The 26,979-nt window shown below is 65.1% G+C and overlaps 1 protein-coding gene across 1 annotated transcript in view; it reads left to right on the forward strand.

Annotated features, from left to right (window-relative positions):
• PRKCG (protein kinase C gamma) overlaps positions 1 to 25,692 on the forward strand; it is a 42,431-nt gene extending 16,739 nt beyond the window's left edge. Inside the window, exons 7-15 of the mRNA XM_060183910.1 lie at positions 4,525 to 4,677; positions 5,037 to 5,225; positions 8,335 to 8,426; positions 8,503 to 8,565; positions 8,653 to 8,791; positions 13,688 to 13,768; positions 15,669 to 15,776; positions 17,318 to 17,458; positions 25,301 to 25,692. Of these exons, the coding sequence (XP_060039893.1) occupies positions 4,525 to 4,677; positions 5,037 to 5,225; positions 8,335 to 8,426; positions 8,503 to 8,565; positions 8,653 to 8,791; positions 13,688 to 13,768; positions 15,669 to 15,776; positions 17,318 to 17,458; positions 25,301 to 25,483 (1,149 nt within the window). The 3' untranslated portion in view covers positions 25,484 to 25,692. The remainder of the gene's footprint in view (positions 1 to 4,524; positions 4,678 to 5,036; positions 5,226 to 8,334; positions 8,427 to 8,502; positions 8,566 to 8,652; positions 8,792 to 13,687; positions 13,769 to 15,668; positions 15,777 to 17,317; positions 17,459 to 25,300) is intronic.
• The last annotated feature ends 1,287 nt before the right edge of the window (positions 25,693 to 26,979 follow it).

Raw genomic sequence — 26,979 nt, forward strand, 5'->3', positions numbered from 1 at the left:
AGAGGGCCCTGACCCAGTGGGGAAATGGCATCATGGTCCTGCAAAGAGGCTCTCATGCCTGAGGCTCCGAAGTCCCAGGCTCAACCCCCCACTCCACCATAAGCCAGAGCTGAGCAGGGCTGTAGGCAAAAGAGAGAGGGGAATGGAGAGTCGGGGGCTGACAGTCAGGCAGGCTTCGCCCTGTGCCTTTCTCTCCCTCTCTCTATCTTTCCCTCCCCTCTTGATTTCTGTCTGTCTCTATCCAATAATAAATAAATATTTTAAAAAGAAGAAAGAGATTGAGAGAGGGAGAGAGACAGAGAGACCCCTGCAGCCCTGCTTCATCACTTGCAAAGCTTCCCCCTGCAGGTGGGGACCGGGGACTTGAACCCGGGTCCTTCTACATGGTAACATGTGCTCAGCCAGGTGTGCCACCACTCGGCCCCTTTTTAACAATTATTTATTCATTTATATATATATATATATATATTTTTTTTTTGCCTCCAGAGTTATCGCTGGGGCTTAGTGCCTGCACTACGAATCCACTGCTCCTGGAGGCTATTTTTTCCCCTTTGTTGCCCTTGTTGTTTATCGTTGTTGTGGTTATTATTATTGTTGTTATTGCTGTCATTGTTGTTGCATAGAACAGAGAGAAATTGAGGGGGGAAGACAGAGGGGGGAGAGAAAGATAGACACCTGCAGACCTGCTTCACCGCTTGTGAAACATCTCCTGCAAGTGGGGATCAGGGGCTCGAACCCGTGTCCTTGTACTTGGCGATGTGTACCCTTGATCACACAACGAGGTCCCCCTTCCTTCCTTCCTTCCTTCCTTCCTTCCTTTCCCTTCCTCTGACTGTGGCACCTTGGTTGCATTCTGGACACACACACACACGCGAACACACACACACGCACACATGCACACACACGCTCACACGCACACACACGCACACACACGCACACACATGCGCGCACACGCACACGCGCACATGCACACGCACACACACGCGCGCACACTCACACACGCACACACTAACATACACACACGCACACGCGCGCGCACACACGCACACACTCACGCGTACACACACGCACACACATGCACACACGCACACACACGCACACACACGCACACACATGCACACAGACACACTCACACGCACACACACAAACACGCACGCACACAAACACACATACGCGCACACACACACACACACGCAGACCCCCAGTCCCAGGTTTCCATCCTTTTCTATTTAGAGGGAATGAGAGAGACACACAGGTGTTGTCCCAGCACACACGGAGGCCCCCAGTGCTGCCCAGCATGCTCCCGTGTGGTGCTAGGGCTCGAACCCAGGACGGGGGCGTAGCGAGGCATGCATTCTGTCCGTGAGCTGGAGGGGAGCAGCTTCCCAGAGGGGTGGCTCCCGAGCCAACACCCAGGCCCGGGAGCTGCTCTCCACCCCGTTCTCGCTGGCTAAGGGCCTGGGAGCTGGCACAGAGGTAGTGCGTCCGAAAGGCCCGCCTGAAGCCCGCCTGTGCCCCTACCAGGCCCGCTCAGCTCTCCTTAAGTAAGCAGCTGGGGGGTGGGGGCAGGGGCCTTACTGAGGCTGAAACGTGCTGCTTCATCCCCAGAGCAGAGCCGGGGCCCAGCACCCATCAGGCTCAATATCACAGATGAGGGCAGAGCTGGGCAGGAGGGCAGCTGTGCTGAGTCCTGGGGCAGGGGGGCAGCTGTGCTGAGTCCTGGGCAGGGGGCAGCTGTGCTGAGTCCTGGGGCAGGGGGGCAGCTGTGCTGAGTCCTGGGCAGGGGGCAGCTGTGCTGAGTCCTGTGGCAGGGGGGCCGCTGTGCTGAGTCCTGGGCAGGGGGGCAGCTGTGCTGAGTCCTGGGCAGGGGGCAGCTGTGCTGAGTCCTGGGCAGGGGGCAGCTGTGCTGAGTCCTGGGGGCAGGAGGGCAGCTGTGCTGAGTCCTGGGCAGGGGGGCAGCTGTGCTGAGTCCTGGGGCAGGTGGGCAGCTGTGCTGAGTCCTGGGGGCAGGAGGGCAGCTGTGCTGAGTCCTGGGGGCAGGAGGGCAGGAAGGCAGCTGTGCTGAATCCTGGAGCAGGGGGGCAGCTGTGCTGAGTCCTGGGGCAGGGGGGCAGCTGTGCTGAGTTCTGGGGCAGGAGGGCAGGTGGGCAGCTGTGCTGAGTCCTGCGGCAGGAGGGGCAGGAGGGCAGCTGTGCTGAGTCCTGGGGCAGGGGGGCAGCTGTGTTGAGTCCTGGGGCAGGGGGGCAGCTGTGCTGAGTCCTGGGGCAGGAGGGCAGCTGTGCTGAGTCCTGGGCAGGAGGGCAGCTGTGCTGAGTCCAGGGGCAGGGGGGCAGCTGTGCTGAGTCCTGGGGCAGGAGGGCAGCTGTGCTGAGTCCTGGGGGCAGGAGGGCAGCTGTGCTGAGTCCTGGGGCAGGGGGGCAGCTGTGCTGAGTCCTGGGGGCAGGGGGGCAGCTGTGCTGAGTCCTGTGGCAGGGGGGCAGCTGTGCTGAGTCCTGGGCAGGGGGCAGCTGTGCTGAGTCCTGGGCAGGGGGGCAGCTGTGCTGAGTCCTGGGCATGGGGGCAGCTGTGCTGAGTCCAGGGGCAGGGGGGCAGCTGTGCTGAGTCCTGGGCAGGGGGCAGCTGTGCTGAGTCCTGGGCAGGAGGGCAGCTGTGCTGAGTCCTGGGCAGGAGGGCAGCTGTGCTGAGTCCAGGGGCAGGGGGGCAGCTGTGCTGAGTCCTGGGGGCAGGAGGGCAGCTGTGCTGAGTCCAGGGGCAGGGGGGCAGCTGTGCTGAGTCCTGGGGGCAGGAGGGCAGCTGTGCTGAGTCCTGCGGCAGGAGGGGCAGGAGGGCAGCTGTGCTGAGTCCTGGGGCAGGGGGGCAGCTGTGCTGAGTCCTGGGGCAGGGGGGCAGCTGTGCTGAGTTCTGGGGCAGGAGGGAAGGAGGGCAGCTGTGCTGAGTCCTGGGGGCAGGAGGGCAGGAGGGCAGCTGTGCTGAGTCCTGGAGCAGGGGGGCAGCTGTGTTGAGTCCTGGGGGCAGGAGGGCAGCTGTGCTGAGTCCTGGGGGCAGGAGGGCAGGTGGGCAGCTGTGCTGAGTCCTGGGGGCAGGAGGGCAGGAGGGCAGCTGTGCTGAGTCCTGGGGCAGGAGGGCAGGTGGGCAGCTGTGCTGAGTCCTGGGGCAGGAGGGCAGGTGGGCAGCTGTGCTGAGTCCTGGGGGCAGGAGGGCAGGAGGGCAGCTGTGCTGAGTCCTGGGGCAGGGGGGCAGCTGTGCTGAGTCCTGGGGGCAGGAGGGCAGGAGGGCAGCTGTGCTGAGTCCTGGGGCAGGAGGGCAGCTGTGCTGAGTCCTGGGGGCAGGAGGGCAGCTGTGCTGAGTCCTGGGGCAGGAGGGCAGCTGTGCTGAGTCCTGGGGGCAGGAGGGCAGCTGTGCTGCATCCTGGGGGCAGGGGGGCAGCTGTGCTGAGTCCTGGGGCAGGAGGGCAGGAGGGCAGCTGTGCTGAGTCCTGGGCAGGAGGGCAGCTGTGCTGAGTCCTGGGGGCAGCCCAGGGCACAGCTGGGGTTGGCAGCCAAGACCCAGAAAGGAAGAATCCTCCATGTCCTGCCCTCAGGGGCATGAAATTGGTCCATGGCTCCCCCCTAGAGGAAGACAGCTGCTTGGGGCTGCATGGGTCAGAACTGAGAAGCTTAAACACAACCTGGGTTCCTTTTCCTCCTCTTCCTCCCCCTCTTCCTCTCCCCCTCTCATCTTCCTTCCTCCCCCTCCCCTGCTCCGTCTCCCTTGCACGGCTAGCATGGGGGTGCCTCTTCCAGGGCGGGTGCTCTCTGGGTTGGAGATGGGGGTCTTGAACCTGGGTCCTTGCACATTGTTGCAGTGCACCTCCCCAGGTGTGCCACCATCTGGCCCCATATATGTGATTTTTAAAGACTTTTTTTAAAAAATATTTTTATATTTATTTACTTATTCCCTTTTGTTGCCCTTGTTGTTTTATTGTTATAGTTATTGTTGTTGTTGTTATTTATGTCGTCGTTGTTGGATAGGACAGAGAGAAATGGAGAGAGGAGGGGAAGACAGAGAGGGGGAGAGAAAGACAGACACCTGCAGACCTGCTTCACCGCCTGGGAAGCGACTCCCCTGCAGGTGGGGAGCTGGGGGCTCGAACCAGGATCCTCCTGCTGGTCCTTGTGTTTTGTACCACGTGCGCTTAACCCCCTGCGCTACCGCCCGACTCCCTTCTTGAGATTCTTAAGCTGAAGAAGTGAGCAATTTCTTTCTTTTTTCCCCTTTTATTTATTATTGGATAGAGATAGAGATTGAGGGCGGGAGGAGAGAGAGACAGACAGACCCCTGCAGCCCTGCTCCACCACTCGTGAAGCCTGCGCCCTGCAGGTGGGGACCAGGGGCTCGAACCCGGGTCCTTGTGTATTGGAACATGCGTGCTCGGCCAGGGGCACTGTGGCCCGGCCGGGGGCAAGTCCTTCCCCGTGCCTCTACCCTGCCCTGGGCTGTGGTGGCCGTGCCCCTGGCTGACCAGCGCCTTCACCGTCTCCCCAGCGGGTGCGCCTGGGCCCCTCCTCGTCCCCCACGCCGTCCCCTTCGCCCAGCCCCACGGATGCCAAGCGCTGCTTCTTCGGGGCGGGCCCCGGGCGGCTGCACATCTCGGACTTCAGCTTCCTCATGGTCCTGGGCAAAGGCAGCTTTGGCAAGGTTGGACTCCTGGGTGCCCCAGGCCAGTGGCGGCGGGGCGGGTGTCTGGGCCTAGGGGAGCTGCAGGGTGGACAGGGCTGGACCGGCCGGAGGCGGGGTGCGGCAGGAGGGTCCCAGCCTCCTCTGTCCCGGGCAGGGGTTCGGCGGGCGGGTCCCAGCCTCTGTCCCGGGCAGGGGTGCGGCGGGCGGGTCCCAGCCTCTGTCCCGGGCAGGGGTGCGGCGGGCGGGTCCCAGCCTCTGTCCCAGGCAGGGGTGCGGCGGGCGGGTCCCAGCCTCTGTCCCGGGCACGGTGCGGCTGCGGGTCCCAGCCTCTGTCCCGGGCACGGTGCGGCTGCGGGTCCCAACCCCCTCTGTCCCAGGTGATGCTGGCCGAGCGCCGCGGCTCCGACGAGCTGTACGCCATCAAGATCCTGAAGAAGGACGTGATCGTGCAGGACGACGACGTGGACTGCACCCTGGTGGAGAAGCGCGTGCTGGCCCTGGGCGGCCGCGGGCCCGGGGGGCGCCCCCACTTCCTCACCCAGCTGCACTCCACCTTCCAGACCCCGGTGAGCGGGCAGGGAGCTGGCGGGAAGGGGCTGCCGCGTCCCACCCCCACTCCCATCCTCTCCCCTACCCCCAACCCCACCCCCACCTTTGGGGATCTAGGTTCAGGCCTCTGGGTGGGCGTGGCCAGCGGGGTGGCCAGCGGGCTGGCTCTGGGGGCGTGGCCCGAGGGCTGGGCCTGGTGGGCGTGGCCAGAGTTCTGGATCTGGGTGGGCATGGCCCGAGGGCTGGGCCTGGTGGGCGTAGCCAAATGGGCTGGCTCTCGGTGGGTGTGGCCAGACGGCTGACTGTAGATGGGCGTGGCCAGAGTTCTGGATCTGGGTGGGCGTGGCCCGAGGGCTGGGCCTGGTGGGCGTAGCCAAATGGGCTGGCTCTCGGTGGGTGTGGCCAGATGGCTGACTGTAGATGGGCGTGGCCAGAGTTCTGGATCTGGGTGGGCGTGGCCCGAGGGCTGGGCCTGGTGGGCGTGGCCAGACGGCTGACTGTAGATGGGCGTGGCCAGAGTTCTGGATCTGGGCGGGCGTGGCCCGAGGGCTGGGCCTGGTGGGTGTAGCCAAATGGGCTGGCTCTCGGTGGGTGTGGCCAGACGGCTGACTGTAGATGGGCGTGGCCAGAGTTCTGGATCTGGGTGGGCGTGGCCCGAGGGCTGGGCCTGGTGGGCGTGGCCAGACGGCTGACTGTAGATGGGCGTGGCCAGAGTTCTGGATCTGGGTGGGCGTGGCCCGAGGGCTGGGCCTGGTGGGTGTAGCCAAATGGGCTGGCTCTCGGTGGGTGTGGCCAGACGGCTGACTGTAGATGGGCGTGGCCAGAGTTCTGGATCTGGGTGGGCGTGGCCCGAGGGCTGGGCCTGGTGGGCGTAGCCAAATGGGCTGGCTCTCGGTGGGTGTGGCCAGATGGCTGACTGTAGATGGGCGTGGCCAGAGCTCTGGATCTGGGTGGGCGTGGCCCGAGGGCTGAACCTGGGTGTGGGTGACGAGATGTCTGACTTGGGTGGGCATGGCCAGAGTTCTGGATCTGGGTGGGCGTGGTCTGATGGGCTGGCTCTGGGTGGGTGTGGCTGGAGGGGCGTGGGCTTGGGGGCATGGCAGGTGGGGTGTGGGAGTGGGCAGGGCTTGGGGGCATGTAGGTGCTGGGGTGTGGAAGAGGGTCCGGGCGGGCATGGTCAGGGGGCGCGGCCGGACGACAGCCCCAGGTGGGGGTGACCCGAGGGCCGGGTGGGCGTGGCCTGAGTGCAGGTGCAGCGGGTGTGGCCCGAGTGAGTTCTCCAGTGGGTGCTTTCAAGTATCTGCTTCCCGCCGGACTGAGCGGTGGTTGAGGACACAGCTCTGAAGCCCCCTCCCATGCCTCCTCCCAGGGGCTGCCGGGCACACGACAGGTTTCTTTTTATTGTTTTTTTTTTTCATTGTTTTTTTATTGTTTTCTTTCAAGATCTATTTATCATAGAGGCCACAGCACCCCTGTGACACCTGCGGTTGCAGGGACAGTCTCAGGACTCTTCCGTCCTGCCCGCAGAGGACCTGCCCGGCCGCTCGTGTTGCTGCCAGGGACGGGCCTGAGCGTGGAATCCTGCCCTCCGGTGCTCCGCTGTCTCCTCGTCTCATCACCCGCGGGTTCTTCTGTCAGCTAGCTAGATAACAAGCGAGAGAGCCAGAGCACCCCAGGAGAAGGGTCTTCGTGTCGGCACCTGGGTTTGGAGTGTTTAGGGCTGGAGGCCCGAGGCCCCAGGTTCAGTTCCAGACACCACCGTGTGCCGCCGCTGGGCTCTAGTCTCTCTCCTCTCAATACTTTTTTCTTTCTTTTTTTTTTTCAAAATACTTAAAAAAATTTTTTTTTTATTATCTTTATTTTTTGGATAGAAACAGCCAGAAATCAAGAAGGAAGGGGGAGATAGGGAGAGAGACAGAGAGACACCTGCAGCCCTGCTTCGCCACTTGTGAAGCTTCCCCCCCTGCAGGTGGGGACCGGGGGCTTGAACCCGGGTCCTTGTGCCCTGTAACATGTGTGCTCAATCTGGTGCGCCACCACCCGGTCCCTACTTTTTTTTTTTTTTTTTTTAAGATTTTATATCTTTTCTTTTCTTTCTTTCTTTCTTTCTTTCTTTCTTTCTTTCTTCTTTGCTTCCAGGGGTATTGATGGGCCTCAGTGGATGCACCACAGAACCACTGCTCCTGGAGGCCATTTTCTTCCCTCTTTGTTGCCTTTTTTATTGTTTCTGTGGTTATTATTATTGTTGTTATTGATATCGTGGTTGTTGGATAGGAGATGTTCTTTATTCATGAGAAAGATAGGAGGAGAGAGAGAAAGAACCAGGCATCACTCTGGCACATGTGCTGCTGGGGATTGAACTCAGGACCTCGAGGTTGAGAGTCCAGTGCTTTATCCACGGCACCACCTCCCAGACCACAACATTGTCATGTATTTTACTACTTATCTGCTGGATGGAGACAGAGAAATTGAAAGGGAAAGGGGAGATCCAGAAGGAGTGAGATAAGACCATGTGTTGGTGCCGTCCATGGTTAAGCACTCACATCACAGAGTGCAAGGACCCGGGTTCAAGCCCCCAGTCCCCACCTAGAGAGGGAAAGCTTCACAAGTGGTGAAGTAGGGCTGCCGGTCTCTCTCTTTCTTTTTTTTAAAATTAGTATTTATTTATTTTCTTTTGTTGCCCTTTTTGTTTTATCGTTGTAGTTATTATTGTGGTTATTGATGTCATCGTTGTTGGATAGGACAGAGAGAAATGGAGAGAGGAGGGGAAGACAGAGAGGGGGAGAGAAAGACAGACACCTGCAGACCTGCTTCACCGCCTGCAGGTGGGGAGCCGGGGGCCTCGAACCGGGATCCTTGCGCCGGTCCTTGTGCTTTGCGCCACGTGCGCTTAACCTGCTGCGCTACTGCCTGACTCCTCTCTTTCCCTTTTAATATTTGTTCATTCACTGGTTTATTCATTTCACCGCTCGTCAAGTTTCTCCCCTGCAGGTGGGTCGGGGGGCTCGAGCCGGGTCCTTGCGCTCGGTGCTGTGTGGGCTCGACCAGGTGCACCGCCCGGCCCCCTCTCTGGTTCCTCGCGTGTCTTGGGGGCCGGGGGGCTGCTGACTGTCGCCCACACCCCAGGACCGCCTCTACTTTGTGATGGAGTACGTCACCGGGGGCGATTTGATGTACCACATCCAGCAGCTGGGCAAGTTCAAGGAGCCCCACGCAGCGTGAGTTGGGCCTGGGGGCGGGCCAGGCCTGGGGACCACGGGCAGCGCAGCCCTACCCACACCCCGGCTCCCGCAGGTTCTACGCGGCAGAGATCGCCATCGGCCTGTTCTTCCTGCACAACCAGGGCATCATCTACCGGTGAGCGGCCTGCGGGCGGGTGACGGACGGGCTCTCGGACCCGGGCCCTCGGGGAGCGGGGCTCCCTCTCACGCGCCCGCTCCGCAGGGACCTGAAGCTGGACAACGTGATGCTGGACGCCGAGGGCCACATCAAGATCACCGACTTTGGCATGTGCAAGGAGAACGTCTTCCCGGGCTCCACCACCCGCACCTTCTGCGGGACTCCAGACTACATCGCGCCCGAGGTCAGCCCGCCGGGGTGGCAGGGTGGGCTCTGCGGACTCTGGGAAGGGGAGGCGTTGCCCCGGGGCCCTCCCTTCCAGGAGCGGGTGGGGCAGCCCTGGTCTCCAAGCAGGAGGAGGTGCTGCGGGTGACCTCCGGGTCTTGCAAGGTGAGTCGGTGCCCCTGGGCCCAGGATGAAGGCCAAGCTGCCCCCTGCCCTTGGGCATTGTGGGGGAGTCAGTGCCCTGGGCCCAGGATGAAGGCCAAGCTGCCCCTGGGCATTGTGGGGGAGTCAGTGCCCCTGGGCATTGTGGGAGTCAGTGCCCTGGGCCCAGGATGAAGGCCAAGCTGCCCCTGCCCCTGGGCATTCTGGGGGAGTCAGTGCCCCTGGGCATTGTGGGAGTCAGTGCCCTGGGCCCAGGATGAAGGCCAAGCTGCCCCTGCCCCTGGGCATTCTGGGGGAGTCAGTGCCCCTGGGCATTGTGGGGGAGTCAGTGCCCCTGGGCATTGTGGGAGTCAGTGCCCTGGGCCCAGGATGAAGGCCAAGCTGCCCCCTGCCCCTGGGCATTCTGGGGGAGTCAGTGCCCCTGGGCATTGTGGGGGAGTCAGTGCCCCTGGGCATTGTGGGAGTCAGTGCCCTGGGCCCAGGATGAAGGCCAAGCTGCCCCCTGCCCCTGGGCATTGTGGGGGAGTCAGTCCCCTGGGCCCAGGATGAAGGCCAAGCTGCCCCCTGCCCCTGGGCATTGTGGGGGAGTCAGTGCCCCTGGGCATTGTGGGAGTCAGTCCCCTGGGCCCTGGATGAAGGCCAAGCTGCCCCCTGCCCCTGGGCATTGTGGGGGAGTCAGTGTCCCTGGGCATTGTGTGGGAGTCAGTGCCCTGGGCCCAGGATGAAGGCCAAGCTGCCCCTGGGCATTCTGGGGGAGTCAGTGCCCCTGGGCATTGTGGGGGAGTCAGTGCCCTAGGCCCAGGATGAAGGCCAAGCTGCCCCTGGGCATTCTGGGGGAGTCAATGCCCCTGGGCATTGTGGGGGAGTCAGTGCCCTGGGCCCAGGATGAAGGCCAAGCTGCCCCTGGGCATTGTGGGGGAGTCAGTGCCCCTGGGCATTGTGGGAGTCAGTGCCCTGGGCCCAGGATGAAGGCCAAGCTGCCCCTGGGCATTCTGGGGGAGTCAATGCCCCTGGGCATTGTGGGAGTCAGTGCCCTGGGCCCAGGATGAAGGCCAAGCTGCCCCTGCCCCTGGGCATTCTGGGGGAGTCAGTGCCCCTGGGCATTGTGGGGGAGTCAGTGCCCCTGGGCATTGTGGGAGTCAGTGCCCTGGGCCCAGGATGAAGGCCAAGCTGCCCCCTGCCCCTGGGCATTGTGGGGGAGTCAGTCCCCTGGGCCCAGGATGAAGGCCAAGCTGCCCCCTGCCCCTGGGCATTGTGGGGGAGTCAGTCCCCTGGGCCCAGGATGAAGGCCAAGCTGCCCCCTGCCCCTGGGCATTGTGGGGGAGTCAGTCCCCTGGGCCCAGGATGAAGGCCAAGCTGCCCCCTGCCCCTGGGCATTGTGGGGGAGTCAGTCCCCTGGGCCCAGGATGAAGGCCAAGCTGCCCCCTGCCCCTGGGCATTGTGGGGGAGTCAGTCCCCTGGGCCCAGGATGAAGGCCAAGCTGCCCCCTGCCCCTGGGCATTGTGGGGGAGTCAGTGCCCCTGGGCATTGTGGGAGTCAGTCCCCTGGGCCCTGGATGAAGGCCAAGCTGCCCCCTGCCCCTGGGCATTGTGGGGGAGTCAGTGTCCCTGGGCATTGTGTGGGAGTCAGTGCCCTGGGCCCAGGATGAAGGCCAAGCTGCCCCTGGGCATTCTGGGGGAGTCAGTGCCCCTGGGCATTGTGGGAGAGTCAGTGCCCTGGGCCCAGGATGAAGGCCAAGCTGCCCCTGGGCATTCTGGGGGAGTCAATGCCCCTGGGCATTGTGGGAGTCAGTGCCCTGGGCCCAGGATGAAGGCCAAGTGCCCCTGGGCATTGTGGGAGTCAGTGCCCTGGGCCCAGGATGAAGGCCAAGCTGCCCCCTGCCCCTGGGCATTGTGGGGGAGTCAGTGCTCCTGGGCATTGTGGGGGAGTCAGTGCCCCTGGGCATTGTGGGAGTCAGTGCCCTGGGCCCAGGATGAAGGCCAAGCTGCCCCCTGCCCCTGGGCATTGTGGGGGAGTCAGTGCTCCTGGGCATTGTGGGAGTCAGTGCCCTGGGCCCAGGATGAAGGCCAAGCTGCCCCTGCCCCCCCACCCGGGGGCATGTTGGGAGCACACAGGCTCCGGGCTCTGCTGGCGACCCTGACAAGGCCACACTTCCTCAAGGTGGAATGTCTATTTTCTTTTTTTTTCTTCTTTTTTCTTTTTTTTTATATTTAATTATTTATTTTCCCTTTTGTTGTCCTTGTTTTATCGTTGCTGTGGTTTACTGTTGTTGTTACTGATGCCATCGTTGTTGGATAGGACAGAGAAATGGAGAGAGGAAATTAAGATAATGAAAAGTTTAGAAAATAGTCGTTCTTGGGAGCCGGGCAGTAGTGGCTGTCTTTCTCTCCCCCTCTCTGTCTTCCCCTCCTCTCTCCATCTCTCTGTCCTATCCTACAACTATGACATCAATAACTTCAACAATAAAAACAACAAGATCAACAAAAGGGAATAAATAAATTTTTTTTAAAAAAAAAAGAAAAGAAAAATAAGGCTTGTGCTGTGTGCTGGGTCTGCATGCCTGGTGCCCAAACTTAGCCGGCACTGTACATGCCACAGCCGTGCTCCGGGCCCCTCTCCCTCCTTCTCTCTCGCCCCCTCTCCCTCTGTTTTTTTCTCCTATGTGATAGGACAGAGAGAAATTAAGAGGAAAAGAAAGGGGGAGAGAGGGGCCCTTGCAGCCCTGCTTCTGAGAGTCTACCTCACAGCTGAGAGAAGCTTCCATCAGCAAGCAGGACAGGACAGGCGCAGGGGAGGCCGTGGAGGGAAGGGGCTCTGCTCCACTGCTGGTGGGAACGCGCGTGCGCTTAACCCGCTGCACCGCTGCCCGGCTCCCAGAGACACACGTGCGCCTAACCCGCTGCGCCTAACCCGCTGCACCGCTGCCCGGCTCCCAGAGACACACGTGCGCCTAACCCGCTGCACCGCTGCCCGGCTCCCAGAGACACACGTGCGCCTAACCCGCTGCACCGCTGCCCGGCTCCCAGAGACACACGTGCGCCTAACCCGCTGCACCGCTGCCCGGCTCCCAGAGACACACGTGCGCCTAACCCGCTGCACCGCTGCCCGGCTCCCAGAGACACACGTGCGCCTAACCCGCTGCACCGCTGCCCGGCTCCCAGAGACACACGTGCGCCTAACCCGCTGCACCGCTGCCCGGCTCCCAGAGACACACGTGCGCCTAACCCGCTGCACCGCTGCCCGGCTCCCAGAGACACACGTGCGCCTAACCCGCTGCACCGCTGCCCGGCTCCCAGAGACACACGTGCGCCTAACCCGCTGCACCGCTGCCCGGCTCCCAGAGACACACGTGCGCCTAACCCGCTGCACCGCTGCCCGGCTCCCAGAGACACACGTGCGCCTAACCCGCTGCACCGCTGCCCGGCTCCCAGAGACACACGTGCGCCTAACCCGCTGCACCGCTGCCCGGCTCCCAGAGACACACGTGCGCCTAACCCGCTGCACCGCTGCCCGGCTCCCAGAGACACACGTGCGCTTAACCCGCTGCACCGCTGCCCGGCTCCTGAAGGCCTTTTTTTCCCCCCTTTTGTTGCCCTTGTTGTTTTATTGTTGTGGTTACTATTGTTGTTACTAATGTCGTTGTTGTTGGACAGGACAGAGAGAAATCGAGAGGGGGGAAGACAGAGAGGGGGAGAGAAAGACAGACATCTGCAGACCTGCTTCACCGCCTGGGAAGTGACTCCCCTGCAGGTGGGGAGCCGGGGGCTCGAACCGGGATCCTCACGCCGGTCCTTGCGCTTTGCGCCACGTGCGCTTAGCCCGCTGCGCTACCGTCGGCCTCCCCATTTTTAAATTTTTAACCTTTATTTACTATTGGGTAGAGACAGATGGAAATTGAGAAGAAGGGGAAGATAGGGAGAGAGACAGAGAGACACCTGCAGTCTTGCTTCACCACTTGCAAAGCTTCCCCCCTGCAGGTGGGAACTGGGGGCCCAAACTCGGGTCCTTGCGCGTTATAACGTGCACTCAGCCGGATGTGCCCCACCCAGCGCCATATTAGATTCCTCTTACAGATTTAGAGACAGAGGGCTAGGGGCTGAGGAGATAGCATGGTGGCTATGCAGGGGTCTTTCATACCTGAGGCTCTGGGGCCCCAGGTTCAATCCCCAGCACCTCCATAAGCCAGAGCTCAGCTGGGCTCTGGTAGAAAGAAAGAAAAGGAAAGGAAAAAAGAGAGCGGGGCCAGACGGCACAGTGGTTCTGCAGAGACTCTCATGCCTGAGGCTCCAAAGTCCCAGGTTCCATGCCCCGCACCACCGTAAACCAGAGCTGAGTAGGGCTCTGGTAAAATTTAAAAAAAAAAGAAGAAGAAGAAAAAAGACTCTGGTGGGGGCATTGGTAGCGGCTCACCCAGTTGCGAGTGCATGGTACAGTGCGCAGAGACCCGGGTTCAAGCCCCCGTCCCCACGTGCAGGGGGAAGGCTTCAGCAGTGGTGTCCCTGTCTCCCCCTTCCCTTTCACTTCCTCTCTGTCTCTAGCCAATGAGTAATCAATACATTTTTTTTGAAAGGCTGGTAGGAGGGGTGACAGCTTAGTGGAGGGTGAGGTGACGTGGAAATGAGCCTCCTGATGGCAGTTCTGGACATCAGAGGTATATCAACGTTGGAGACTTGGGCCCCGTGCTCTGCTGTCGTGGGCGGCGGCGCCCGGCCCTCTGAGCCCAGACCCTGAGCCTCCTTCTCCCCCCACCCAGATCATCGCCTACCAGCCGTACGGGAAGTCCGTGGACTGGTGGTCCTTTGGGGTCCTGCTCTATGAGATGCTGGCCGGACAGGTAAGAGCGGGGAGCGGGGCCAGAGCTGGCCCCGTGGGTGCCGTCTCTCCCTCCTGCCCTCCGCTGGCCGTGATCTGGGAGAGGCGACGGGGTGGTTGCTGTCCACAGTGCTGAGTCGCTCACGCCTCTCGCAAGGAGTCTCCTCTGTTTATTCGTCATGGGACAGAAACAGAGAAATTAAGAGGAGTCGGGGAGACAGAGAGGAGAGAGACAGACAGACAGACGCCTGCAGCCCCGTTTCACCCCTCACGGGGGCTCCCCCTGCAGGTGGGGGACCGGGGGTTTGAACCCGGGTCCTTGTGCGCTGTAATGTGGGGAGATGCACTTGTCAGGAATTGAAAGGGCCTTTTTTATAAGATTTTATTTATTAATGTCAAAGGAAGGAGGAGAGAAAGAGAGAAAGAACCAGTTATCACTGTGGTCCTCATGCTGCTGGGGGTTGAACTCAGGACCTCGTGCTGGAGAGCCCAGCGCCGTGTCCACTGCACCACCTCCCGGACCACAGTGATTGGAAGTGTCCATGCAGACGCACCAACATGGGTCTAAGTGCATTTAGCCGTCTAAGTATCGAACATGGATGTACAGGGGCCGGGTGGGGGCGCACCCGGTTGAACACACACGTTACAGTGCACAGGGACCCGGGTTCAAGTCCCCGGTCCCCACCTGCAGGGGGGAAGCTTCACAAGTGGTGGAGCAGGGCTGCAGGTGTGTCTCTCTCTCCCTCTGTCTCCCCCTCCCCTCTAGATTTCTGGCTGTCTCTATCCAATAAAGATAAGAAAAAAAATTGGGGCGGAGGGAATTTGGGGCGGAGGGTAGATAGCATAACGGTTCTGCAAACAGACTCTCATGCCTGAGACTCCACCGTCCCAGGTTCAATCCCCCGCACCACCATAAGCCAGAACGGAACAGTGTTCTGGTAAAAAAAGAAAAAAGAAAGAAAAATTTAAAAGGGGGGTCCAGAGCCACTGCACACCCTGCACCAGGGGTCGAACTGGGAGCTTTGGGGGTGCAGGTCTGGCGCTCCACCAGCTGGGCTATTTCTCTGGCCGCGGTGTTTCCCGTGCGGAGAATGGAGGAAGTGACCTTGCGGCGGCTGGCCGGAGGCAGAGTCTTGTCTTCAGAGACCCTGCGGCTCCAACCTGCCGGGGGGCTGGTGGCCACTGTGGGGCCGTGGGTCATGGGGCCGTGGCAGCTGGCCGGCCGGTCACGCTTCTCACGGAGGGAGTGCAGGGCCAGGGCTTGGCTGGGTCTGTCTGAGGCTGTGTGTGCCCACCAGTGTCACGGAGCCTCCCAGCCCCCGCCCAGGACCCCGGCACCACGGCCATGTTTTCCCAGACCCCCAAGGTCTGGAGACCGTGGGCCCGGCCGGAAGGAGGCTGACACGTTCAGTCAGAAATTTGATTTTTTTAAAACTAACTTTCTTTCTTTCTTTCTTTCTTTCTTTCCTTTCTTTCTTTCTTTCTTTCTTTTTAGTTTTATTTAATGGATAGAGACAGAGAGATATCCAGAGGGAAGGGGAGATAGAGAGGGAGAAAGGGAGAGAGATTCCAGCAGCCCTGTTTCATCACTTGCTTTCTCTTAAATGCTTTTATTGACTGATTGATTAATTATTAGCTAGAGACAGAAATTGAGAGGGGAGGAGAGAAAGGGGAAGAGACAGACACCTGCAGCCCTGTGTCACCACTTGTGAAGCTTCCCCTCACCCGCAGGTGGGGACCAGGGGCTTGAACCCGGGTCCTTGTGCGCTCAGCTTTTCTCTTGTGAAAGTGACACAGTGTCTCCTGAGGACAAGGATGGCCAGCTGAGGGACGCAGGGGACCCTGTGGAGGGCAGCGGGTGGGGGTCCTTGCAGGACGGCCGGCCGGCCGGCGGGTCTCTGATGCCCCCCTCCCTCCCTCAGCCCCCCTTTGATGGGGAGGACGAGGAGGAGCTGTTTCAGGCCATCATGGAACAGACTGTCACCTACCCCAAGTCTCTGTCCCGGGAAGCCGTGGCCATCTGCAAGGGGGTAAGAGCCCGGACCCCCAGGCCCCAAGCCCCCAGGCCCCCAGGACCCTCTGGCCCCATAGTTCCCCAGGCCCCCAGGCTCCCCAAGACCCCCAGCCCCCAGGCCTTCCAATACCCCAGGCCCCCAAGCCCCCAGGCCCCATAGTCCCCAAGGACCCCAATACCCCAGGACCCCCATGCCCCTCAGGCCCCGAGACTTACAAGCTCCCAGGCCCCTCAGGCCCCATAGCCCCCCAGGCCCCCAGACCCCCAGGCCCCCCAGACCCCCAGGCTCACCAGGCCCCCCAAACCCCCAAACCCCCAGACCCCAAAGCCCCCAGGCCCCCAGGCTCCTCTGGCCCCATAGCCCCCCAGGCCCCCAGACCCCCAGGCCCCCCAGACCCCCAGGCTCACCAGGCCCCCCAAACCCCCAGACCCCCAGACCCCAAAGCCCCCAGGCCCCCAGGCTCCTCTGGCCCCATAGCCCCCCAGGCCCCCAGACCCCCAGGCCCCCCAGACCCCCAGGCTCACCAGGCCCCCCAAACCCCCAGACCCCCAGACCCCAAAGCCTCCAGGCCCCCAGGCTCCTCTGGCCCCATAGTCCCCCAGGCCCCCCAGACCCACAAGCTCCCAGGCCCCCTAGACCCCCAGGCCCCTCAGGCCCCCCAGACTCCCAGGCCCCCCAGACCCCCAGGCCACTCAGGCCCCATAGTCCCCCAGACTCCCCAGGACCCCCAGGTCCCATAGTCCCCAGGCCCCCAGGCCCCCAGGCCCCAGCCTGTGCCCCCACTGAACCAGGGCTGCCCACAGAGCCACCTGGCCTCCCTCCACGCTTAGCCCCACAGGACTGGGCTGGGGCCACAGCAGCCTCCGGCTGCCACCTGGGGCCAGGCATGGCCTGTCCTCTGTCCCTGCTGGCCTGGCACCTCTGCTTCCTGTCCCTCCTTTTCTTGCTCCCTCCCTCCCTCCCTCCCTCCCCTCCTCTCCCTCCCTTTCCCTCTCCCCTTCCCTCAGCCCCCCTCTCCCCTCCCCTCCCTCTCTGCTTCTGGTGACCCACCTCCCTCACACCTGCTCAGTGGGTCTGTCTCAGGGCCCCTTCCTTCTTCTGTCTGTCTGTCTGTCTGTCTGTCTTTCACCTGAGTGTCTGCCTCTTCCTGTGTTTCTGTTCCTCTCTCTGGGGGGCTGGGGGGCTCGGGTGGGGTCTCCTGGGGCTCCCTCCCCCTCCTCCCTCCCTGAGGTGCCTGCCTTCTGTCTCCTGATGTCTGGGGTCTCTGCTCTCCTCTCCTGGGGTCCCAGCCTCTCTCTCTTCCCTCCATCTTGGGATTCTTGCATTCTTCCTTCCTGTCTGGGGCTGTCTGCTCGTTGCCCTGGCCGTCTATGATCTCTCTGTCCCCCTCTCTGTCCCGGGTCTCTGCGTCATGACTTACACCCACCCCGACCCCCATCGCACTCCCTCCCTCTCTGGATGGCCGCGCTGCGTCTCCCCGGCCCCCTGTGCTTGTTCTCTTTCTCATGCCCGGGACTCTGTCTGTCCATCCTTCTGTCTCCCCATGTTCCCCTCAGTTCCTCACCAAGCACCCGGCCAAGCGTCTGGGCTCGGGCCCCGAGGGGGAGCCCACCATCCGGGACCACGGCTTCTTCCGCTGGATCGACTGGGAGCGGCTGGAGCGGCTGGAGATTGCTCCCCCCTTCAGGCCGCGGCCGGTCAGTGCCCGAGGGGTGGGGGCACGGGGGTACAGGGCGGCAGGGGCAGGGCGATGGGTACAGGGGGTGGGGGAAATGGGCACGTGGGGTGGGGGCACGGGGGGCACGGGGGCAAGGGCACAGGGGCAGGGCGATGGGTACAGGGGGTGGGGGAAATGGGCACGTGGGGTGGGGGCACGGGGGGCACGGGGGCAAGGGCACAGGGGCAGGGCGATGGGTACAGGGGGTGGGGGAAATGGGCACGTGGGGTGGGGGCACGGGGGGCACAGGGGGCAAGGGCACAGGGGCAGGGAGATGGGTACAGGGGGTGGGGGGAAATGGGCACGTGGGGTGGGGGCACGGGGGGCAAGGGCACAGGGGCAGGGAGATGGGTACAGGGGGTGGGGGAAATGGGCACGTGGGGTGGGGGCACGGGGGGCACAGGGGGCAAGGGCACAGGGGCAGGGAGATGGGTACAGGGGGTGGGGGAAATGGGCACGTGGGGTGGGGGCACGGGGGGCACAGGGGCAAGGGCACAGGGGCAGGGCGATGGGTACAGGGGGTGGGGGGAAATGGGCACGTGGGGTGGGGGCACGGGGGGGCACAGGGGGCAGGGGGTAGGGAGATGGGTACAGGGGGTGGGGGGAAAATGGGCACATGGGGTGGGGGCACGGGGGGGCACAGGGGGCAGGGGGTAGGGAGATGGGTACAGGGGGTGGGGGGAAAATGGGCACATGGGGTGGGGGCACGGGGGTACAGGGCGGCAGGGGCAGGGCGATGGGTACAGGGGGTGGGGGAAATGGGCACGTGGGGTGGGGGCACGGGGGGCACGGGGGTACAGGGCACAGGGGCAGGGAGATGGGTACAGGGGGTGGGGGAAATGGGCACGTGGGGTGGGGGCACGGGGGGCAAGGGCACAGGGGCAGGGAGATGGGTACAGGGGGTGGGGGGAAATGGGCACGTGGGGTGGGGGCACGGGGGGGCACAGGGGGCAGGGGGTAGGGAGATGGGTACAGGGGGTGGGGGAAATGGGCACGTGGGGTGGGGGCACGGGGGGCACAGGGGGCAAGGGCACAGGGGCAGGGAGATGGGTACAGGGGGTGGGGGAAATGGGCACGTGGGGTGGGGGCACGGGGGGCACAGGGGGCAAGGGCACAGGGGCAGGGAGATGGGTACAGGGGGTGGGGGAAATGGGCACGTGGGGTGGGGGCACGGGGGGCACAGGGGGCAGGGGGTAGGGAGATGGGTACAGGGGGTGGGGGGAAATGGGCACGTGGGGTGGGGGCACGGGGGGCAAGGGCACAGGGGCAGGGAGATGGGTACAGGGGGTGGGGGAAATGGGCACGTGGGGTGGGGGCACGGGGGTACAGGGGGCACAGGGCGGCAGGGGCAGGGCGATGGGTACAGGGGGTGGGGGAAATGGGCACGTGGGGTGGGGGCACGGGGGGCACGGGGGTACAGGGCACAGGGGCAGGGAGATGGGTACAGGGGGTGGGGGAAATGGGCACGTGGGGTGGGGGCACGGGGGGCAAGGGCACAGGGGCAGGGAGATGGGTACAGGGGGTGGGGGGAAATGGGCACGTGGGGTGGGGGCACGTGGGGCACAGGGGGCAGGGGGTAGGGAGATGGGTACAGGGGGTGGGGGGGAAAATGGGCACATGGGGTGGGGGCACGGGGGGCACAGGGGGCAAGGGCACAGGGGCAGGGAGATGGGTACAGGGGGTGGGGGGAAATGGGCACGTGGGGTGGGGGCACGGGGGTACAGGGGGCACAGGGCGGCAGGGGCAGGGCGATGGGTACAGGGGTGGGGGGGAAATGGGCACGTGGGGTGAGGGCACGGGGGGCACAGGGCATCACAGGGCACAGGGGCAGGGAGATGGGTACAGGGGGTGGGGGGAAATGGGCACGTGGGGCACAGGGGGCAAGGGCACAGGGCAGGGAGATGGGTACAGGAGGTGGGGGGAAATGGGCACGTGGGGTGGGGGCACGGGGGGCACAGGGGGCAAGGGCACAGGGGCAGGGAGATGGGTACAGGGGGTGGGGGAAATGGGCACGTGGGGTGGGGGCACGGGGGGCACAGGGGGCAAGGGCACAGGGGCAGGGAGATGGGTACAGGGGGTGGGGGAAATGGGCACGTGGGGTGGGGGCACGGGGGGCACAGGGGGCAAGGGCACAGGGGCAGGGCGATGGGTACAGGGGGTGGGGGGAAATGGGCACGTGGGGTGGGGGCACGGGGGGGCACAGGGGGCAGGGGGTAGGGAGATGGGTACAGGGGGTGGGGGAAATGGGCACGTGGGGTGGGGGCACGGGGGGCACAGGGGGCAAGGGCACAGGGGCAGGGAGATGGGTACAGGGGGTGGGGGAAATGGGCACGTGGGGTGGGGGCACGGGGGGCACAGGGGGCAAGGGCACAGGGGCAGGGAGATGGGTACAGGGGGTGGGGGAAATGGGCACGTGGGGCACAGGGGGCAAGGGCACAGGGGCAGGGAGATGGGTACAGGGGGTGGGGGAAATGGGCACGTGGGGTGGGGGCACGGGGGGCAAGGGCACAGGGGCAGGGAGATGGGTACAGGGGGTGGGGGAAATGGGCACGTGGGGTGGGGGCACGGGGGGCACGGGGGTACAGGGCACAGGGGCAGGGAGATGGGTACAGGGGGTGGGGGAAATGGGCACGTGGGGTGGGGGCACGGGGGGCAAGGGCACAGGGGCAGGGAGATGGGTACAGGGGGTGGGGGGAAATGGGCACGTGGGGTGGGGGAACGGGGGGCACAGGGGGCAGGGGGTAGGGAGATGGGTACAGGGGGTGGGGGGAAAATGGGCACATGGGGTGGGGGCACGGGGGGCACAGGGGGCAAGGGCACAGGGGCAGGGAGATGGGTACAGGGGGTGGGGGGAAATGGGCACGTGGGGTGGGGGCACGGGGGGCACGGGGGTACAGGGCACAGGGGCAGGGAGATGGGTACAGGGGGTGGGGGAAATGGGCACGTGGGGTGGGGGCTCGGGGGGCACAGGGGGCAAGGGCACAGGGGCAGGGAGATGGGTACAGGGGGTGGGGGAAATGGGCACGTGGGGTGGGGGCTCGGGGGGCACAGGGGGCAAGGGCACAGGGGCAGGGAGATGGGTACAGGGGGTGGGGGGAAATGGGCACGTGGGGTGGGGGCACGGGGGGCACTGGGGGCAAGGGCACAGGGGCAGGGAGATGGGTACAGGGGGTGGGGGGAAATGGGCACGTGGGGTGGGGGCACGGGGGGCACAGGGGGCAAGGGCACAGGGGCAGGGAGATGGGTACAGGGGGTGGGGGGAAATGGGCACGTGGGGTGGGGGCACGGGGGTACAGGGGGCACAGGGCGGCAGGGGCAGTTCGATGGGTACAGGGGTGGGGGGGAAATGGGCACGTGGGGTGGGGGCACGGGGGGCAAGGGCACAGGGGCAGGGAGATGGGTACAGGGGGTGGGGGGAAATGGGCACGTGGGGTGGGGGCACGGGGGGCACAGGGGGCAAGGGCACAGGGGCAGGGAGATGGGTACAGGGGGTGGGGGAAATGGGCACGTGGGGCACAGGGGGCAAGGGCACAGGGGCAGGGAGATGGGTACAGGGGGTGGGGGGAAATGGGCACGTGGGGTGGGGGCACGGAGGGCACAGGGGGCAAGGGCACAGGGGCAGGGAGATGGGTACAGGGGGTGGGGGAAATGGGCACGTGGGGTGGGGGCACGGGGGGCACAGGGGGCAAGGGCACAGGGGCAGGGAGATGGGTACAGGGGGTGGGGGAAATGGGCACGTGGGGCACAGGGGGCAAGGGCACAGGGGCAGGGAGATGGGTACAGGGGGTGGGGGAAATGGGCACGTGGGGTGGGGGCACGGGGGGCAAGGGCACAGGGGCAGGGAGATGGGTACAGGGGGTGGGGGAAATGGGCACGTGGGGCACAGGGGGCAAGGGCACAGGGGCAGGGAGATGGGTACAGGGGGTGGGGGAAATGGGCACGTGGGGTGGGGGCACGGGGGGCAAGGGCACAGGGGCAGGGAGATGGGTACAGGGGGTGGGGGGAAATGGGCACGTGGGGTGGGGGCACGGGGGGCACAGGGGGCAAGGGCACAGGGGCAGGGAGATGGGTACAGGGGGTGGGGGGAAATGGGCACGTGGGGTGGGGGCACGGGGGGCACAGGGGGCAAGGGCACAGGGGCAGGGAGATGGGTACAGGGGGTGGGGGAAATGGGCACGTGGGGCACAGGGGGCAAGGGCACAGGGGCAGGGAGATGGGTACAGGGGGTGGGGGAAATGGGCACGTGGGGTGGGGGCACGGGGGGCACAGGGGGCAAGGGCACAGGGGCAGGGAGATGGGTACAGGGGGTGGGGGAAATGGGCACGTGGGGTGGGGGCACGGGGGGCACAGGGGGCAAGGGCACAGGGGCAGGGAGATGGGTACAGGGGGTGGGGGAAATGGGCACGTGGGGTAGGGGCACGGGGGGCACAGGGGGCAAGGGCACAGGGGCAGGGAGATGGGTACAGGGGGTGGGGGGAAATGGGCACATGGGGTGGGGGCACGGGGGGCAAGGGCACAGGGGCAGGGAGATGGGTACAGGGGGTGGGGGAAATGGGCACGTGGGGTGGGGGCACGGGGGGCACAGGGGGCAAGGGCGGCAGGGGCAGGGCGATGGGTACAGGGGGTGGGGGAAATGGGCACGTGGGGTGGGGGCACGGGGGGCACAGGGGGCAAGGGCACAGGGGCAGGGAGATGGGTACAGGGGGTGGGGGAAATGGGCACGTGGGGTGGGGGCACGGGGGGCACGGGGGTACAGGGCACAGGGGCAGGGAGATGGGTACAGGGGGTGGGGGAAATGGGCACGTGGGGTGGGGGCACGGGGGGGCACAGGGGGCAGGGGGTAGGGAGATGGGTACAGGGGGTGGGGGGAAAATGGGCACATGGGGTGGGGGCATGGGGGGCACAGGGGGCAAGGGCACAGGGGCAGGGAGATGGGTACAGGGGGTGGGGGAAATGGGCACGTGGGGTGGGGGCACGGGGGGGCACAGGGGGCAGGGGGTAGGGAGATGGGTACAGAGGGTGGGGGGAAAATGGGCACATGGGGTGGGGGCACGGGGGGCACAGGGGGCAAGGGCACAGGGGCAGGGAGATGGGTACAGGGGGTGGGGGGAAATGGGCACGTGGGGTGGGGGCACGGGGGTACAGGGGGCACAGGGCGGCAGGGGCAGGGCGATGGGTACAGGGGTGGGGGGGAAATGGGCACGTGGGGTGAGGGCACGGGGGGCACAGGGCATCACAGGGCACAGGGGCAGGGAGATGGGTACAGGGGGTGGGGGGAAATGGGCACGTGGGGCACAGGGGGCAAGGGCACAGGGCAGGGAGATGGGTACAGGGGGTGGGGGGAAATGGGCACGTGGGGTGGGGGCACGGGGGGCACAGGGGGCAAGGGCACAGGGGCAGGGAGATGGGTACAGGGGGTGGGGGAAATGGGCACGTGGGGTGGGGGCACGGGGGGCACAGGGGGCAAGGGCACAGGGGCAGGGAGATGGGTACAGGGGGTGGGGGAAATGGGCACGTGGGGTGGGGGCACGGGGGGCAAGGGCACAGGGGCAGGGAGATGGGTACAGGGGGTGGGGGGAAATGGGCACGTGGGGTGGGGGCACGGGGGGGCACAGGGGGCAGGGGGTAGGGAGATGGGTACAGGGGGTGGGGGGAAAATGGGCACATGGGGTGGGGGCACGGGGGGCACAGGGGGCAAGGGCACAGGGGCAGGGAGATGGGTACAGGGGGTGGGGGAAATGGGCACGTGGGGTGGGGGCACGGGGGGCACAGGGGGCAAGGGCACAGGGGCAGGGAGATGGGTACAGGGGGTGGGGGAAATGGGCACGTGGGGTGGGGGCACGGGGGGCACAGGGGGCAAGGGCACAGGGGCAGGGAGATGGGTACAGGGGGTGGGGGAAATGGGCACGTGGGGTGGGGGCACGGGGGGCACAGGGGGCAAGGGCACAGGGGCAGGGAGATGGGTACAGGGGGTGGGGGGAAATGGGCACGTGGGGTGGGGGCACGGGGGGCAAGGGCACAGGGGCAGGGAGATGGGTACAGGGGGTGGGGGAAATGGGCACGTGGGGTGGGGGCACGGGGGGCACAGGGGGCAAGGGCACAGGGGCAGGGAGATGGGTACAGGGGGTGGGGGGAAATGGGCACGTGGGGTGGGGGCACGGGGGGGCACAGGGGGCAGGGGGTAGGGAGATGGGTACAGGGGGTGGGGGGAAAATGGGCACATGGGGTGGGGGCACGGGGGGCACAGGGGGCAAGGGCACAGGGGCAGGGAGATGGGTACAGGGGGTGGGGGAAATGGGCACGTGGGGTGGGGGCACGGGGGGCAAGGGCACAGGGGCAGGGAGATGGGTACAGGGGGTGGGGGGAAATGGGCACGTGGGGTGGGGGCACGGGGGGCAAGGGCACAGGGGCAGGGAGATGGGTACAGGGGGTGGGGGGAAATGGGCACGTGGGGTGGGGGCACGGGGGGGCACAGGGGGCAGGGGGTAGGGAGATGGGTACAGGGGGTGGGGGGAAAATGGGCACATGGGGTGGGGGCACGGGGGGCACAGGGGGCAAGGGCACAGGGGCAGGGAGATGGGTACAGGGGGTGGGGGGAAAATGGGCACGTGGGGTGGGGGCACGGGGGGCACAGGGGGCAAGGGCACAGGGGCAGGGAGATGGGTACAGGGGGTGGGGGAAATGGGCACGTGGGGTGGGGGCACGGGGGGCACAGGGGGCAAGGGCACAGGGGCAGGGAGATGGGTACAGGGGGTGGGGGAAATGGGCACGTGGGGTGGGGGCACGGGGGGCACAGGGGGCAAGGGCACAGGGGCAGGGAGATGGGTACAGGGGGTGGGGGGAAATGGGCACGTGGGGTGGGGGCACGGGGGGGCACAGGGGGCAGGGGGTAGGGAGATGGGTACAGGGGGTGGGGGGAAAATGGGCACATGGGGTGGGGGCACGGGGGGCACAGGGGGCAAGGGCACAGGGGCAGGGAGATGGGTACAGGGGGTGGGGGGAAATGGGCACGTGGGGTGGGGGCACGGGGGTACAGGGGGCACAGGGCGGCAGGGGCAGGGCGATGGGTACAGGGGTGGGGGGGAAATGGGCACGTGGGGTGAGGGCACGGGGGGCACAGGGCATCACAGGGCACAGGGGCAGGGAGATGGTTACAGGGGGTGGGGGGAAATGGGCACGTGGGGCACAGGGGGCAAGGGCACAGGGCAGGGAGATGGGTACAGGGGGTGGGGGGAAATGGGCACGTGGGGTGGGGGCACGGGGGTACAGGGGGCACAGGGCGGCAGGGGCAGGGTGATGGGTACAGGGGTGTTGGGGAAATGGGCACGTGGGGTGAGGGCACGGGGGGGCACAGGGCATCACAGGGCACAGGGGCAGGGAGATGGGTACAGGGGGTGGGGGGAAATGGGCACGTGGGGTGGGGGCACGGGGTACAGGGGGCACAGAGCGGCAGGGGCAGGGCGATGGGTACAGGGGTGGGGGGGAAATGGGCACGTGGGGTGAGGGCACGGGGGGCACAGGGCATCACAGGGCACAGGGGCAGGGAGATGGGTACAGGGGGTGGGGAAATGGGCACGTGGGGTGGGGGCACGGGGGTACAGGGGGCACAGAGCGGCAGGGGCAGGGCGATGGGTACAGGGGTGGGGGGGAAATGGGCACGTGGGGTGAGGGCACGGGGGGCACAGGGCATCACAGGGCACAGGGGCAGGGAGATGGGTACAGGGGGCGGGGGGAAATGGGCACATGGGGTGGGTGCAGCGGGTGGGGTGGCCCCGGGGGCTGGACCTCACGGGCCACGGGTGGGCGGACGGGGGTCCCACAGTGCGGCCGCAGCGGCGAGAACTTCGACAAGTTTTTCACCCGGGCGGCGCCCGCGCTCACGCCCCCGGACCGCCTGGTTCTGGCCAGCATCGACCAGACGGAATTCCAAGGCTTCACCTACGTGAACCCCGACTTCCTGCACCCCGACACCCGCAGCCCCCTGAGCCCCGTGCCCGTCATGTGATCCACCCGCACCCCACCCACACCCGGACTGGAAACCCCTGTCCGCGGTAGAGCCCCCCACCTCTGCCCTGTGGGTGCCAGGTGCTCCCTCCCTCGCCCCCAGCCCCCCCCCCCCATGCTCTGATCCTCAGCCTGGACCCTGGGGGGGGCTCCCCCAGCCTCCCGGATCTGCCCCCCAGAGCCCCCGCCCCACCCGCTCCTGTAGAGCCAGGACGGGCGCCCCTTCCTCTGTGGGAACCGCGCCCCAGGGCTGCTCCAGCTGGGCTTCCAGGACCAGGCCCCCAGCCCGGAGGCCTTACCCCCTCCCCAGCTTCTGTCCCAGGCCCCACCCCGGCTGCCACCTCCCAGCCCAGACCCCTGCCGCCCGCCGCCTGCCAGGTGCATGGCTCAGTCCTCACCCCGTCCTGCCGCCCCCGGGATCCCTCGCCACTGCTCCTGCGGGCACGGCCGCCGCGGAGAATAAACGCGGACTTTGCTGCTGCCGTGTGTCTCTGCGTGTTTCCTGGGGGGGGGGGGGGGCACCAGGTCAAAGGCCAAGACGGACAGCTTTCAGAGTGAGCAGAGACAGACAGACAGCCCCCTAGACCAAGAGGAGACAGACAGCCCCCCAGAATGGAGGACAGAGACAGCTCCCCAGAGTGAGAGACAGAGACAGCGCCCCAGAGTGAGAGACAGAGACAGCTCCCCAGAGTGAGAGAGACAGAGACAGCGCCCCAGAGTGAGAGACAGAGACAGCCCCCCAGAGTGAGAGAGACAGAGACAGCCCCCCAGAGTGAGAGACAGAGACACCTCCCCAGAGTAAGAGACAGCGACAGCTCCCCAGAGTGAGAGACAGAGAAGCGCCCCAGAATGAGAGAGACAGAGACAGCGCCCCAGAGTGAGAGACAGAGACAGCCCCCAGAGTGAGAGACAGAGACAGCGCCCCAGAGTGAGAGACAGAGACAGCGCCCCAGAATGAGAGACAGAGACAGCCCCCAGAGTGAGATACAGAGACAGCCCCCAGAGTGAGAGACAGAGACAGCCCCCAGAGTGAGAGACAGAGACAGCGCCCCAGAGTGAGAGACAGAGACAGCGCCCAGAATGAGAGACAGAGACAGCGCCCCAGAGTGAGAGACAGAGACAGCCCCCAGAGTGAGAGACAGAGACAGCCCCCAGAGTGAGAGACAGAGACAGCGCCCCCAGAGTGAGAGACAGAGACAGCGCCCCAGAATGAGAGACAGAGACAGCCCCCAGAGTGAGATACAGAGACAGCCCCCCAGAGTGAGAGACAGAGACAGAGACAGCCCCCCAGAGTGAGAGACAGAGACAGCGCCCCAGAGTCAGAGACAGAGACAACGCCCCAGAGTAAGAGACAGAGACAGCTCCCCAGAGTGAGAGACAGAGACAGCTCCCCAGAGTGAGAGACAGAGACAGCCCCCCAGAGTGAGAGACAGAGACATCTCCCCAGAGTGAGAGACAGAGACAGCTCCCAGAGTGAGAGACAGAGACAGAGACAGC

The sequence above is a fragment of the Erinaceus europaeus genome, unplaced genomic scaffold (assembly GCF_950295315.1).
Source record: "Erinaceus europaeus unplaced genomic scaffold, mEriEur2.1 scaffold_796, whole genome shotgun sequence".
Taxonomy (NCBI): domain Eukaryota; kingdom Metazoa; phylum Chordata; class Mammalia; order Eulipotyphla; family Erinaceidae; genus Erinaceus; species Erinaceus europaeus.